This window comes from Salvelinus sp. IW2-2015, linkage group LG22 (assembly GCF_002910315.2).
Source record: "Salvelinus sp. IW2-2015 linkage group LG22, ASM291031v2, whole genome shotgun sequence".
In the NCBI taxonomy this organism is placed as follows: domain Eukaryota; kingdom Metazoa; phylum Chordata; class Actinopteri; order Salmoniformes; family Salmonidae; genus Salvelinus; species Salvelinus sp. IW2-2015.
Genome location: NC_036862.1, coordinates 26,377,878 through 26,391,528, shown reverse-complemented (window position 1 = coordinate 26,391,528; position 13,651 = coordinate 26,377,878). Strand labels below are relative to the sequence as shown.

Genomic DNA, 13,651 nt, shown 5'->3' with positions numbered 1-13,651 from the left:
TATGTTGATAATAATAATTGCTTACCGCATTTGTCTTTACTAAACAGTACGTTCTAAATAGTATGTACTATGATTAGTTCACAGTATGTAGTTTTAGTAAGTAGTAGGCAAGACAGATTTTGGACATGACCCAGGTGTGACAACCACTGCCTTTGAACTATGTAAACGTGATCTTGAATGTACCGGACCCTCTGATCCATCAAAATGTAACTGTATGAAGTAATCTGAAACTGTCGATCAAAAAAAAGAAAAAATATGAAAACCCTATAACTTAATAAATCTGCAGAGAAATATGCACAAGTCAACCGTGTTCGAGTCAAACAGCCAATCAGAATGGGCAGAGTGAGTCACCTCCTCACTCCCCGTAGTTACAGTATAATCATGATAATATATTTAAATATTTTGCACCCGGATGATCTTCCAACTGTCAAGTTGCAGAGTCACAGGAAGAACATTACCAGTCAAGAGTTTGGACACACCTACTCATTCAAGGGTTTTTCTTTATTTTTACTATTTTCTACATTGTAGAATAATAGTGAAGACATCAAAACTATGAAATAACACATGAAATCATGTAGTAACCAAAAAAAGTGTTAAACATATAAAAATATATTTGAGATTTGAGATTCTTCAAAGCTGCAACCCTTTGCATACTCTTGGCATTCTCTCAACCAGCTTTAGTAGTCACCTGGAATGCATTTCAGTTAACAGGTGTGCCTTGTTAAATGTTTATTTGAGAAATGTCTTTCCTTCTTAATGCGTTTGAGCCAATCAGTTGTGTTGTGACAAAGTAGGGGTGGTATTTGGTAAAAGACCAAGTCCATAATATGGCAAGAGAATGGAAAGTCGATCATTACTTTAAGAAATGAAGGTCAGTCAATGTGGAAAATTAAGAAATTTGAACGTTTATTTAAGTGCAGTCGCAAAAACCATCAAGCGCAATGATGAAACTGGCTCTCATGAGGACCACCACAGGAAAGGAAGACCCAGAGGTACATCTGCTGCAGAGGATAAGTTCATTAGAGTTACCAGCCTCAGAAATAGCAGCCCAAATAAATGCTTCAGAGTTCAAGTAACAGACATCTCAACATCAACTGTTCAGAGGAGACTACATGAACCAGGCCTTCATGGTGGAATTGCTGCAAATAAACCACTACTAAAGGACACCAACAAGAAGAGACTTGCTTGGGCCAAGAAACACGATCAAATGGACATTAGACCAGTGGAAATCTGTCCTTTGGTCTGACGAGTAGAAATGTGAGATTTTTGGTTCCAACCGCCGTGGCTTTGTGAGATGCAGAGTAGGTGAATGGATGATCTCCGCATGTGTGGTTCTCACTGTGAAGCATGGAGGAGGAGGTGTTTTGCTGGTGACACTGTTGGTGAATTATTTAGAATTCAAGGCACACTTAACCAGCATGGCTACCACAACATTCTGCAGCGATACGCCATCCCATCTGGTTTGCGCTTAGTGGTACTATAATTTCTATTTCAAAAGGACAATGACCCATCACACCTCCAGGCTGTGTAAAGGCTATTTGACCAAGAAGGAGAGTGATGGAGTGCTGCATCAGATGACCTGGCCTTCACAAATCACCCGATCACAACCCAAATGAGATGGTTTGGGATGAGTTGGACCGCAGAGTGAAGGAAAAGCATCCAAAAAGTGCCCAGCATATGTGGGAACTCCTTCAAGACTGTTGGAAAATTATTCCAGGTGAAGCTGGTTGAGAGAATGCAAAGAGTGTGCAGAGCTGTCCTCAAGGCAAATGGTGGCTACTTTGAAGAATCTAAAATATATTTTTGGGTTACTACATGATTCCATATGTGTTATTTCATAGTTTTGATGTCTTCATGATTATTCTACAATGTAGAAAATAGTAAAAATAAAGAAAAACCCTTGAATGAGTAGGCGTGTCCAAACTTTTGACTGGTACTGTACATGTTAACTAATGAATCCTCACTGGCCTCCCATTCATGAATTTGTATTGGCTGAGGGAAGTGAAGGCATGAATTAATGAGTAATTACTGTAGCTGTGCTTTCTAGGTCACATACTTTAATCGCATATGCATCCCTGGTGAATGGGCTTCCCTAATTCCGTCAGTCTGTCTGTACTTCCAGCACTCCATCAATCAATGTATCACACACACATAAAAAAGCATCCCCCTATTTATTTCTGCAACACATTCACTCATCACAAATTGTAAGCAAGCTAGCTAAAGTGCCTCCTAAACACATGACTGACATCAAAAAAGAGGGTGGGCTATCAACTGATCATTCAAATTGATGATTGATCTGCTAGTTAGCTAGTGAGATTTATTTGACTGATTACGATTTATTTTCAATGCTTGTATGAAATAATAACTACATAATATAATATTCATAATCTTCTAACTCATGATATATGGCTGGCTGACTAGTGGCTTGTGTGGATATTTTAGTATATGGTGGTTAGCTTGCCTGTATTGCTGCTGCCCTGACACGTGCAACTCTGACTGAAAAAACGGGTGAGTTTGGGTTGGAGGGTCGTTGATGCAGCGTCTCCTCTCTATGTCTTTCTGCCTCTCTCTGCTGTGTGTATCAGCCAACCAGAGTGAATATTATTGATGATGTAGGCTAAAGCAGGTGTTAAATGAAATGTTATGCTACTCTGACAGTACTGTTGATATTTAAACTAGGTAGCTAGCTACACACACTCTAGTAGTGACCGCATCTCTCAAGCCATGCATGTTTGGATACTGGGCACGCGTGAGCTCCGTACAGGGCAGATCAACAGGCGCTACCAACAGATGGAGTGGGTTATGGGATTAGCGAACTTGATGACACCACAACTACTTGCAGGCAGTGGGTACAGAACAACAATATTAAACAACAAATAAATTTTGAGGGAAATTAAATCACCACCCAAAAGGGCACTTTGGAGACTGGAAGGGCAAAGGGACATGAGCTCTACACAGGTAGAACCGTATCTGTGCACCCCTGGTGAATGGACTTCCCTCATTCTGTACCTTCAGGACTCCATAAATCAATGTATCGCTGAGTGTTTTGTCTCTCTTTAGATGCAATTCAATCAGTTTATTTTTCTATTAGTGAGTAGACCTGTCTGTCAATGTGTCCTCACCTCCCGCGGGGGAGATCTGCCTGCTCTCGGCGCCAGCGTACCGTGGGAGCGGGGTCTCCATGTACCTCACACAGGAAGTCAATGGTCTCTTCCTCCATCACCACCTGGTTCACCGGCCTCCGCATCAGCACAGGACGCTCTGCAAAGAGAGACCCAGAGTTACACACGAAGACACGTGCACACACACACACACACACGAGACTCACCATACACCACCAACTCAGCAGGGTCACTGTCCCTCTCTCCCACCATGTTGGTGCCCACACACACATACATGCCAGCATCACTCTTCCTGGAGTGGGAGATCATCAGCTTGCCCCCAAGCATCTGAAAAACAAGACAGTGATGACAGGTCATCATATCACTCCATGTATTAGCCTTTGGGCTTTTCAGAGGAGAGGCAGTACTTCCACCATCTGACATCAGCACTTCAAAATGGATGTATAATTTATGATTCCACCTTCATCAGCATGTATCATTAAGGATTCCACCATCATCAGCATGCATCATTAATTATATTAATGGCCTTTGAGACAGTTTGGGTTGACTTGGGACTTAACTGCACTGAGCTCAGTGAGGTTTGGTTGGAACTTGAGTGGGTTGGAACTCTAGTATAGGCAAACTCTAGAGGGTTTTACTTAACTTAACTAGGGGTCATAGTTCAGGGTTCATACAGTGCCGTGAAAAACTGTATAGGTGAGACTCACAGAGATGCGGTCATCCTTGTTGCTGACGCGGGCGTTGTTCCTCTTCCAGGAGACGGTGGGCTCAGGGTGACCGCGGGGAGGAACACACTCCAGGACCGCTGGCTCACCGGCTGCCACCACAACATCACTGGGGGCCTGGCGGAAGTCATCCCTCAGGACTTGGGAGAGGAGAGCATTGGCATGGTTTAGTCTATCTATTCATATTACCATTATTTTACCAGGTAGGTCAAACAGAAAAAAATAGACAGACTCAAACTACAGAATATAGCTGATCATTATTATCTATTAATTGATTACATGCATGTTATTAAGAATGTTGTCTTTCAAATGCAAACTACTGTATATGAGATATATACATCAGAATTGGAGTACACATCCGTCTCCAATGCGGTATTCTGTCAATGTCATCACAAGTGCAATGTCAAATATTGTCCTTGAAATCAATTCGAGCATATTTTATATGTAGAGTTTCTGTTTGAAAGTTAGACGAGAGGAAAACGAGCTGATTGGGTGAGAGCAGTACATTGTGTTTTGTGCTTGTACATGACAGTTCAAATCCCTGGCAACTTCCTTGCTGTGCAGTGTTTTGATGTTTCCTGTGCCGCATTCTATTCTGCAGTCTCTACTACCAAAGTGGATGAATAATTCATATCTTAGTCCAACACAGAGTAAACAAATACATGAAAAATGTAACGTGTCAGAGGGAAAAATGGCATCACACATTAATGCAATGCTTCTGTCTCATACGGGAAACTATGCTAATACACATCTCTGCACTAGCTAATTTTCCCCCAACATCGGACACCCCCGAACTTCGGACACTCTAACGTTTGAAGGATTAAATCTGCCTGCCTAACTATCCATCTGTTAACACAGTAATGCATCAACACCCAATCAAATGAATTAGCACTGCAAATATGCTGTGAATTAGTCCAATCTCAAACATCAGTTAATCTAAACACATTAGTGAACTCGTCACCTGTCTGTCAACTGTGCATCTCTCCAGCCACACTACCCCCTCACTTATCCCCTGACATGTGTTTGACAGATCCCTCAGCACAGCAGCTATTTGTGTCTTTTAACATGGCATTTATATTTCACAACCACAGTGACTGACTGACTACCATCTCATTTAGTTTATCACAGCCATCTAGAGCATATAGAGTGTCTCCCTTCTGTCTTAAGTTATAAGGGCTGCAATTATCTTGGGAAACGTGTTGCTATGAATATTCCAATCTCTGAGAAGCTGACAAATGGTGGCTGAGCCTTCGCTGAGCCGGCTGCGTTTCAGATCCGCTGTCAGGATTGAAGTGGTCATCTGTCGATCTCCCCCCTCCCTCTCGCCAGCCCACCAATATGAGACAATCTGTCACACACTCTCTGCCTGCCTGAAGTCGCTGCCTGTTCAAATGCAGCAGTAGCTCTACTTTGATAATTTGGAGGCATTTAATCTGTATTATAATGAAGCACATTTAATTCCCCAACTGAAACTARGCTTTTGTCATTGACGTGACATTTAAACTTTTAGAAAAGTMGACTTCTGTTACCCATTTGTTTAAAAAGTAAAGGCTTGTACAGAACATTAAAAAGCTTGTCAGAATTCTTCATCATACCCAATTGGAGTTTTTTCTGTCTCAGATTGTAATACACCCACCACATCTGAATCTAAGATACACAAGGCCTATCAGCTCATCCAACTAGTAGGAGTTGCTCACCTACAGTCTGGGGTGAGTTAAGTACATAGGCAGGGGGGCAGTTTAATCCTTTAAATCACACACACACACGGAAGTCCCAGAATCTGGGCCATTTGAGTGCCTTGAAACACGATTCAGAGATTGGAATGTAGCCTCCAATAATTACCCCTAAACACTGTGCAGTGCGAGCAGCCAAGAGCAAGTCTTTGAAACTATTGAAGTTAATACGATCCCTCCTTCACTGGCCTGAGGATAAATAAAGCCCATATTCACCTCCTGCTATTCTTTTAGCTCAGTTTAAACAGTGTGGTTAAATGACTAACCATTAAGCTATATGGTTACTACTATAATAACTGTTACATTTACATTTTAGTCATTTAGCAGACGCTCTTATCCAGAGCGACTTACAGTAGTGAGTGCATACATTTTTCATACTTTACTGTTACTGMTACATTCCTATTCTAGGACAGTGCCATTTATTTTCATAACTTTCATGTTTCAGGGATATACAGATTAAGAGATTAAGAATATCCCCAGGATATTCACCACTGTATCTTTAAGTGACATTAATCTCAATATTTAGCGTTTAGCAAGAGTGCAGCTTCAGTGCAGTCGAAGTGGCCATCTGTTAATGCTTTGAAGGGGGGAGATGGGAGAGTAGTCATGGCAATAATGGGCTTCATAAAAATAAAGTAATGGTCTGAATTGCCGTGTGGCCCTTGTCAGTCAGTTCACTATGAACACCACTAGACCAGCAGACTAAACATCAGTCCAGTGATCAGATTCACTGAACAGTCTAAAGGCAGGATGGGAGGTGTATGGTGATTGGGGAAGAGTGTAGTGAGAAGGTGAGGTTGGAAGGGGCACTCGAAACGTGGCGTAGGGGACAGGGTTGAGAGGTTGGGCAGAGTTTGGGGGATTTGTCAAACTGGATGTTGGAGGGACAGAGTGCAGGTTGACTTTAATTGGGATGAGTCTTGTCCTTGAGGCAGAACTGAGATATCCGCTAGTTGCAAAGTCAGAATTGTCTATATTGTAAAAAAATAATGAAAAACTAAAATGTGATTTTTGGTATTAATTTAAGGTTACTTAGGCATTAGGGTTAGAAGTGTGGTTAAGGTTACATTTAAAATATTATTTTATGACTTTGTGGCTATGCCAGCTAGTGACCACTCTGCAGAGCTTCCTCCAGAACAAGATTCATGATGAAAAAACGCTAACCAGCGGACAGAGTGGGGAGCTGTGTACAGCAGCACAAGGCAGCTCCCGCTCAGCCCAGTCCGAGCTCTTCTCTGTCCTGGCACCCTCCCCCCTTTCCTACTAGCATTGACTTTGCTGATAACATCTTTATTGAGGGAATATATACTTGCTACGATTGTGATATGTAGTTGTCTCAACTAGTTATCTTAAGATAAACACACTAATTGTAAGTCGCTTTTTGCCCACGCTGCAGACGGATATATCAGTCAGCTAATACAGGACTATTATTAAGACCCATGTGCACTACAGGACTATTATAGGCCCAGTGCACTACAGGACTATTATAGGCCCAGTGCACTACAGGACTATTATAGGCCCAGTGCACTACTTTTGTGAAAAAAATATTTATTTAGTTTTTTATATATAAAAAAAAGCAATTGTATTCTGATTTTTCAGGGCACCCTCAGCAGCCCTACTTCCCAAGGCAGGTCCTAGAATAAAGTGACCTGATGGTCAGCCAGCCATTGTTCTTTTGTCTCAGTACAGTAGGAGTAAACCGATTAGAGGTGGTCTAATGCCATCTCTCTGTCATGGCTAATAGAGCCAGTGGGATTGATTTAATCCAGCCATTGTCTGTGTCTACTGAGGTTAAAGAGGAACTTAGGCAGTTCTAGGTCTCTTGAGCCCGTTGTGTTTGAATGCTTGGACGAGCGGTAAACTCATGCCTACAAATTCATCCTTAGGCACTTGTTAAAGCCAACTCAATTATTCAAAATCTTGAATCCTTTATGTAAATAATTATGACAAGAAAAAGAGTAATGTAATGTAAAGTAGTATCCATGATATCTGTCCATTCAGAAAGCATCTCGTCTGCATTTCTTCTTCRGGGTTTAAAGAAGAGACCGGTGGCAGAGTCGTAGTGTAGAAGAGCCCAAGAAACAAGCTGCAGCCAAAAATGTCATTCCTTCATAAAAAAAAACATCAGGAGAAGAGGGACATCGCCGTAAAGCAAGTAAACATTTTTTAAATAATGTTAAACTTTATTTTTAATACAGCTCAGATTTTGCTACAATGGAAAGGCAAATACCTGTGGAAATTTGTGGGAAAAAAAGTAAATAAAATCACCCGATTAACTCTTTAGTCATATCCCAGTTTATCTATTTGCTTATGGCCTTGCCTACATCTAGCGACTTGTTTTTTWAAATATGAGCCAAAAAAKATTACATTTTATTTGGAACGGCAAACCAGACAAAATTAAAACGGGTCTATTTATATAAAGAATATAAATTTGGAGGGCAGAAATWATTTAATATTAAAGCATTAGACCTCTCACTAAAGGCTTCAGTCATACAAAATATATATTTACATCTGAACTGGTTCTCTAGCAGATTAGTAAGAATGTCTCACCCCATGTTCAAGAAGGGCATTTTAACCTTTGTTCAGATTACAACATTTCCCTTTTGGTTATTTGAAAATGAAATACTCTCAAATGTCACTATTTTTAAAACAAGCCATAGAAAGTTGGTTGCAATTTCAGATTAATCCACCAGAAAAGACAGAACAAATATTACAACAAATATTATGGTTAAACTCAAATATACTAACTGATTTTAAAAAATTACAAAAATTATACGGTATAATCTTTGTAAATTATATCATAAATAGGACTGGTGGAATTGTCACACATGCAGCTAACAAAAATATGGACATGTCTGATCTACCCAAAATTAAAACTAACTAATTGCAGCATTACTGCACAGATGGAAGAGGCAAGTGGAAGGGGGAGAAAGTAAGAAACTTGTCTGTTGGCCCTGCATTAAAGACCATAATTGGTTTTTAAAAATTCTGATAAACAGTGCCATAATGATGGCAAAATAGTTGGGGAGAGATTTTCGATTTGTACCGATTCCATGGCACATGGTTTATGAACTGATACACAAAACGACGCAAATGAGCGATAGAAAACCGATCGCGCAAATGTCACCATTCTGAATTGCAACGTTTACCTGGAGCTAACTCCACAAATTGCACTGCTGAGTGATTTGAAAAGTCATAGTCAATCGATCAATAATATAATATTACCCGTAGCAAAAATGTTTACAATCAGTAGTTTTGTAAAAAAAAAATGGATGGTCTTCAGGGTTCGATGGGAGGGGTTGATGGTAGCTGAAGGATGGACAAAAAACAAGCAAAAGATAACTTCATGTGTACAGACTAAGGTTTATTTCAAATCTAGCATAGTTTGTTTAACTTCAAGAGAAGTGAATATTACATTTTATGAAATATATTAAATGAAATAAACCAAAAATTCAGTGTGTGTAATACCACCACACCAGAAAGCCTGGATATACAGTGCATTCGGAAAGTATTCAGACCCCTTGACTTTTTCCACATAGGTATGTTACAGCCTTATTCTACACATAAGGAATCATGTAGTAACCAAAAAAGTGTGATCAAATCAAAATATATTTGAGATTCTTCAAAGTAGACACTCTTTGCCTTGATGACAGCTTTGCACACTCTTGGCATTCTCTCAACCAGCTTCATGAGGTAGTCAACTGGAATGCATTTCAATTAACAGGTGTGCCTTGTTAAAAGTTGATTTGTGGAATTTATTTTATGTTTTGACAAGGTAGGGGTGGTACAGTATACAGATGATAGCACTATTTGGTAAAAGGCCAAGTCCATATGACAAGAACAGCTCAAGTAAACAAAGAGAAATTACAGTCCATCATTACTTTAAGACATGAAGGTCAGTCAATCTGAAAATTAAGAGTTAAAGTTTCTTCAAGTGCAGTCGCAAAAACCATCAAGCGCTATGATGAAACCGGCTCTCATGAGGACCACCACAGGAAAGGAGACCCACAGTTACCTCTGCTGCAGAAGATAAGTTCATTAGAGTAACCAGCCTCAGAAATTGCAGCCCAAATAAATGCGTTAGAGTTCAAGTAACAGACAACATCAACTGTTCATAGAAGACTGCGTGAATCAAGCATACATGGCCGAATTGCTGCAAAGAAATCACTTGCTTGGGCCAAGAAAAACGAGCAATGGACATTAGACCGGTGGAAATCTGTCCTTTGTTCTGAGGAGTCCAGATTTAAGATTTGGTTCCAACCGCCGTGTCTTTTTCAACAAGACAATGACCCAAAACACACCTCCAGGCTGTGTAAGGGCTATTTGACCAAGAAGGAGAGTGATGGAGTGCTGCATCAGATGACCTGGCCTTCACAAATCACCCAACCTCAACCCAATTGAGATGGTTTGGGATGAGTTGGACTGCAGAGTGAAGGAAAAGCAGCCAACAAGTGCTCAGCATATGTGGGAACTCCTTCAAGACTGTTGGAAAAGCACTGCAGGTTAAGCTGGTTGAGAGAACCAAGAGTATGCAAAGCTGTCAAGGCAAAGGTTGGCTACTTTGAAGAATCTAAAATATGAAATATTTTGTGATATGTCTAACACTCTCTTGGTTACTAAAGAATCAATATTTGTTATTTCATAGTTTTGATGTCGTCACTATTATTCTACAAAGAAAATAGTAAAAATAAAGAAAAACCCTTGAATGAGTAGGTGTGTCCAAACTAATGACTGGTACTTTATGTAAGGTACCGTAATTTCCGGACTATAAGCCGCTACTTTTTTCCCACGCTATGAACCTCACGGTTTATACAATGACGCGGCAAATATTATTATATWTWTTTTTTCTCACAAGATTCATGCCGGCAAAAAACTGAGCACCGTCACATAATGTGACGTAAATCGAGCGCGCTCAAACTTCCCATCATTCTGATTACGGTAGTCATTTTGTCACCCTCATCATGGCAAAGACACGGAGAAATGCATATGATGCAGCTTTCAAGTTGAAGGCGATCGATCTGGCTGTTGGAAATGGAAATAGAGCTGCTGCACGGGAGCTTGGCCTTAATGAGTCGATGATAAGACGTTGGAAACAGCAGTGTGAGGAACTGACTCAGTGCAAAAAGACAACAAAAGCTTTCAGAGAAGAAAAGCAGATGGCCCGAACTAGAAAATGAGCTTGAAGCCTGGGTCAACACAGAGAGCAGACGGCCGAGGTGTTTCAACTGTGCAGATCCGACTGAAAGCCAAAACAATCGCCACCGCAATGAAGTTTGACTTTCTTGGTAGGCTACTGTTTACTGCTATTTTTTTAAATTTTTGTTACAAGCCGTGTTTCGTTAAAGCCTATTTATTTTTGTTACAAGCCGTGTTTCGTTTAAAAGCCTATTTATTTTTGTTACAAGCCGTGTTTCGTTTAAAGGCGGTGTAAAGTTCATTTGTTTCAATGTACCGGTAGGCACTTGCGGCTTATAGACATGTGTGGGTTATTTATGTACAAAATACATATTTTAAAAAAATTCAGTGGGTACGGCTTATATTCAGGTGCGCTTAATAGTCCAGCAATTACGGTATCTGTTTTTTGACTTTTAATACATTTGCAAAAAAAAATCTAAAAACGTGTTTTCACTTTGATATTATGGTGTATTGTGTGTAGATTGAGGGAAAAAATGTTTTAATCAATTTTAGAATAAGGCTGTAACCTAACTAATTGTGGAAAAAGTCAAGGGGTCTGAATACTTTCCGAATGCACTGKATCAACAGGACAAASAGACAGACTCCTGTAAATTCTATGACAGTATGATAGGTATAGTCTTTTAAGCAGGCGTGTTGACTAATTAGTCTGGCTGGTGGTATTCATGAGATTTGGGTGGACAACAACAGCCTTTAAAAACCCTGAAAGCCAGCCATCCTATTAGCTCCTCAGTGATTTAAGCCACAGTCTAACAGCTGCAGCAGTACTAATTACTGCTCATAAAGGGGGGGGGTCTTCTAAAGCTCTTCCTCCCTCCACCTGTTGTTCCTAGTATCCACACTTCTAACACTATCCTCAACCCACCACAACCTGGGGGGGAGGGTTAAAGTTAAGAACACCACCACCCTACTGTCTAAACATATGCCCCAGCTACCCAGAGGCAGCATACCTAGGACAATACAGTCATTGCTGTGGTTAGTTTGTGGCGGATGAATCAGAATTAGTTGGGTAACATAGATAAGATGTTTTATTTGCATAATATGCTTATGTGAGATACTTGTCATTCGAATGTATTCCTTTGGACTATAGGGTGGGCAGTTGCACTTTTCCCTTCTCAGCTAGGGCTCAGTCACTTGGGGCCCAGAGAGGGGAGAGGTCAGGCTTGTCTTCATATGTGAATGTATCTGTTAAACCATCTGGTGCTATGCAGAATATCAGAAAGGGAAGAGGACAGAATGGAACATTGTCTTCTTATGTGAATGTGTCTTTACCTATTCTTAAACCATGTGAAGGGATGGCGTGATTAATGGGGAACCAATTAATTGTCTCCACAATGTCTGTACACCAGTCACTCCCTCCTTTTCCCATTGGAGGGAGGAGTATGGCAGTGTCTGGAACCAGTGTATGTCCCCTCTGATGTTGCACTTATCTTGAGATAGTATATGACCTAGAGGCTCACTCCTCTCCGTGAGCTTGTCCAGGAGTGGGGTGTACTTGAGATGGGAGTATCTAAAGTTGACAATTGATATATGCCATTGGATGAGTTGGTGTTTTTGTACTATGAAGTACCAGGAACGAGATTAGAACCTCGTCTTAGAGACCAAACTGAACACCTTGGAGGCATAAGCAGGGCCGAGTCAGAGGAGAGTAATCTGAGAGTTTGCGGACTCAAAGATACTCTGCCACTGGTCGGTTGCAGGCGACCTAGAGCCGTCCTGACACTGAATTGATCACAGTGGGGATTGGTGCGGTCTGTGGGGGTGAGGGGCCAGGGTGACTGTGTGTTCTGTGTGAAACACGGTACTTGGTGAAGCCCTATTGGAAGAAGGACCTCATTCTGAAAGTGTCTGTGTGACTGTCTAAGTGACCCTCAGAGGTGGTGAATTCCAATTATTTTAAATGTGCTAGCCAGGTATGCCCTGGGTTACTCTGTGTGAGTGTTTTGTTTTGTAGGAGCGTTCTGTGTGGGCGCGGTAGGTTGACTCTGTGTGGGTAACCTTTCAATTATGTTCTGATGTTCTGTGTGGACATCTGACCAGTTCTGTGTGAGCATCTGGCCAATCCTGTGTGGGTGATCATTAAAGTTATATGTGTGAGTACTTAAGGAATTTCTGTTATAACTGTTTTCTCTCCGTGTGTGTGTGTGTGTGTGTGTGTGTGTGTGAGAGATTTTGTGTTTGTGTGTGTGTGTGTGTGTGTGTGTGTGACTAAGAAGCCATGGGTGCACGCGGGTGCAAAGAACCAGGCATTCCGGACCCTCCTTCCGGACCCTGGAGCCTTGAAGGTTATGGTAGATAAATGGGGTAGGGATATTCTGAAACAGCTACTTCTATGGCATAGAGAGGGTGGTTTTCCTTTGACAGGGACACTAAGTGTGACGCTGTTAGATGAGATAAGACAGAGATTGGTAGAGAAGGAAGGTAAACTAGGGAAAAAGGATCAAATTGACTGGGTGAAATTCAGGAAATGGGAAAGAGAAGCTGACAAACGAAAGAAGAGACTGGACCCATTTCGGGGGAAACCCTGTCAGAATATGGTAGTTCAGACTGAGGAAGGAGAAAAGAAGGGGAAAGATGAAACAGTGAGAAGGAATAGGAAGGATGATGATGACAGAGACTGTCCCACTCCCTACTCTACTCCTCAAACTCTCTACCCAGTGTTGCCGGACATCCCTCCTCCTCAGCTGCCTCCTGCTGATCCGCTGGATGCAAGACCACTACAACCTGCAGCCCCACCCCGTCTCTCCCAACACCACGGTGATTGATCGTTTGGCACGGAGCCTGGCTGAAGTCCTGAAAGGGTCTGGCCAGTCCCACTGGAGGCGCAGTGGGGGGAGCACGCCAGAAGGGTAAAAAGATCAACAATCCTTTTCTCAAG

The 13,651-nt window shown here is 41.4% G+C and overlaps 1 protein-coding gene across 1 annotated transcript in view; it reads right to left on the bottom strand.

The window, feature by feature from the left end:
* LOC111949384 (roundabout homolog 2) overlaps window positions 1–13,651 on the bottom strand; it is an 86,006-nt gene that overhangs the window by 31,262 nt on the left and 41,093 nt on the right. The window contains exons 3-5 of the mRNA XM_070434197.1: window positions 3,830–3,987; window positions 3,329–3,449; window positions 3,123–3,261 (exon numbers count right to left, since the gene is read on the bottom strand). Coding sequence (XP_070290298.1) covers window positions 3,123–3,261; window positions 3,329–3,449; window positions 3,830–3,987 — 418 coding nt within the window. The remainder of the gene's footprint in view (window positions 1–3,122; window positions 3,262–3,328; window positions 3,450–3,829; window positions 3,988–13,651) is intronic.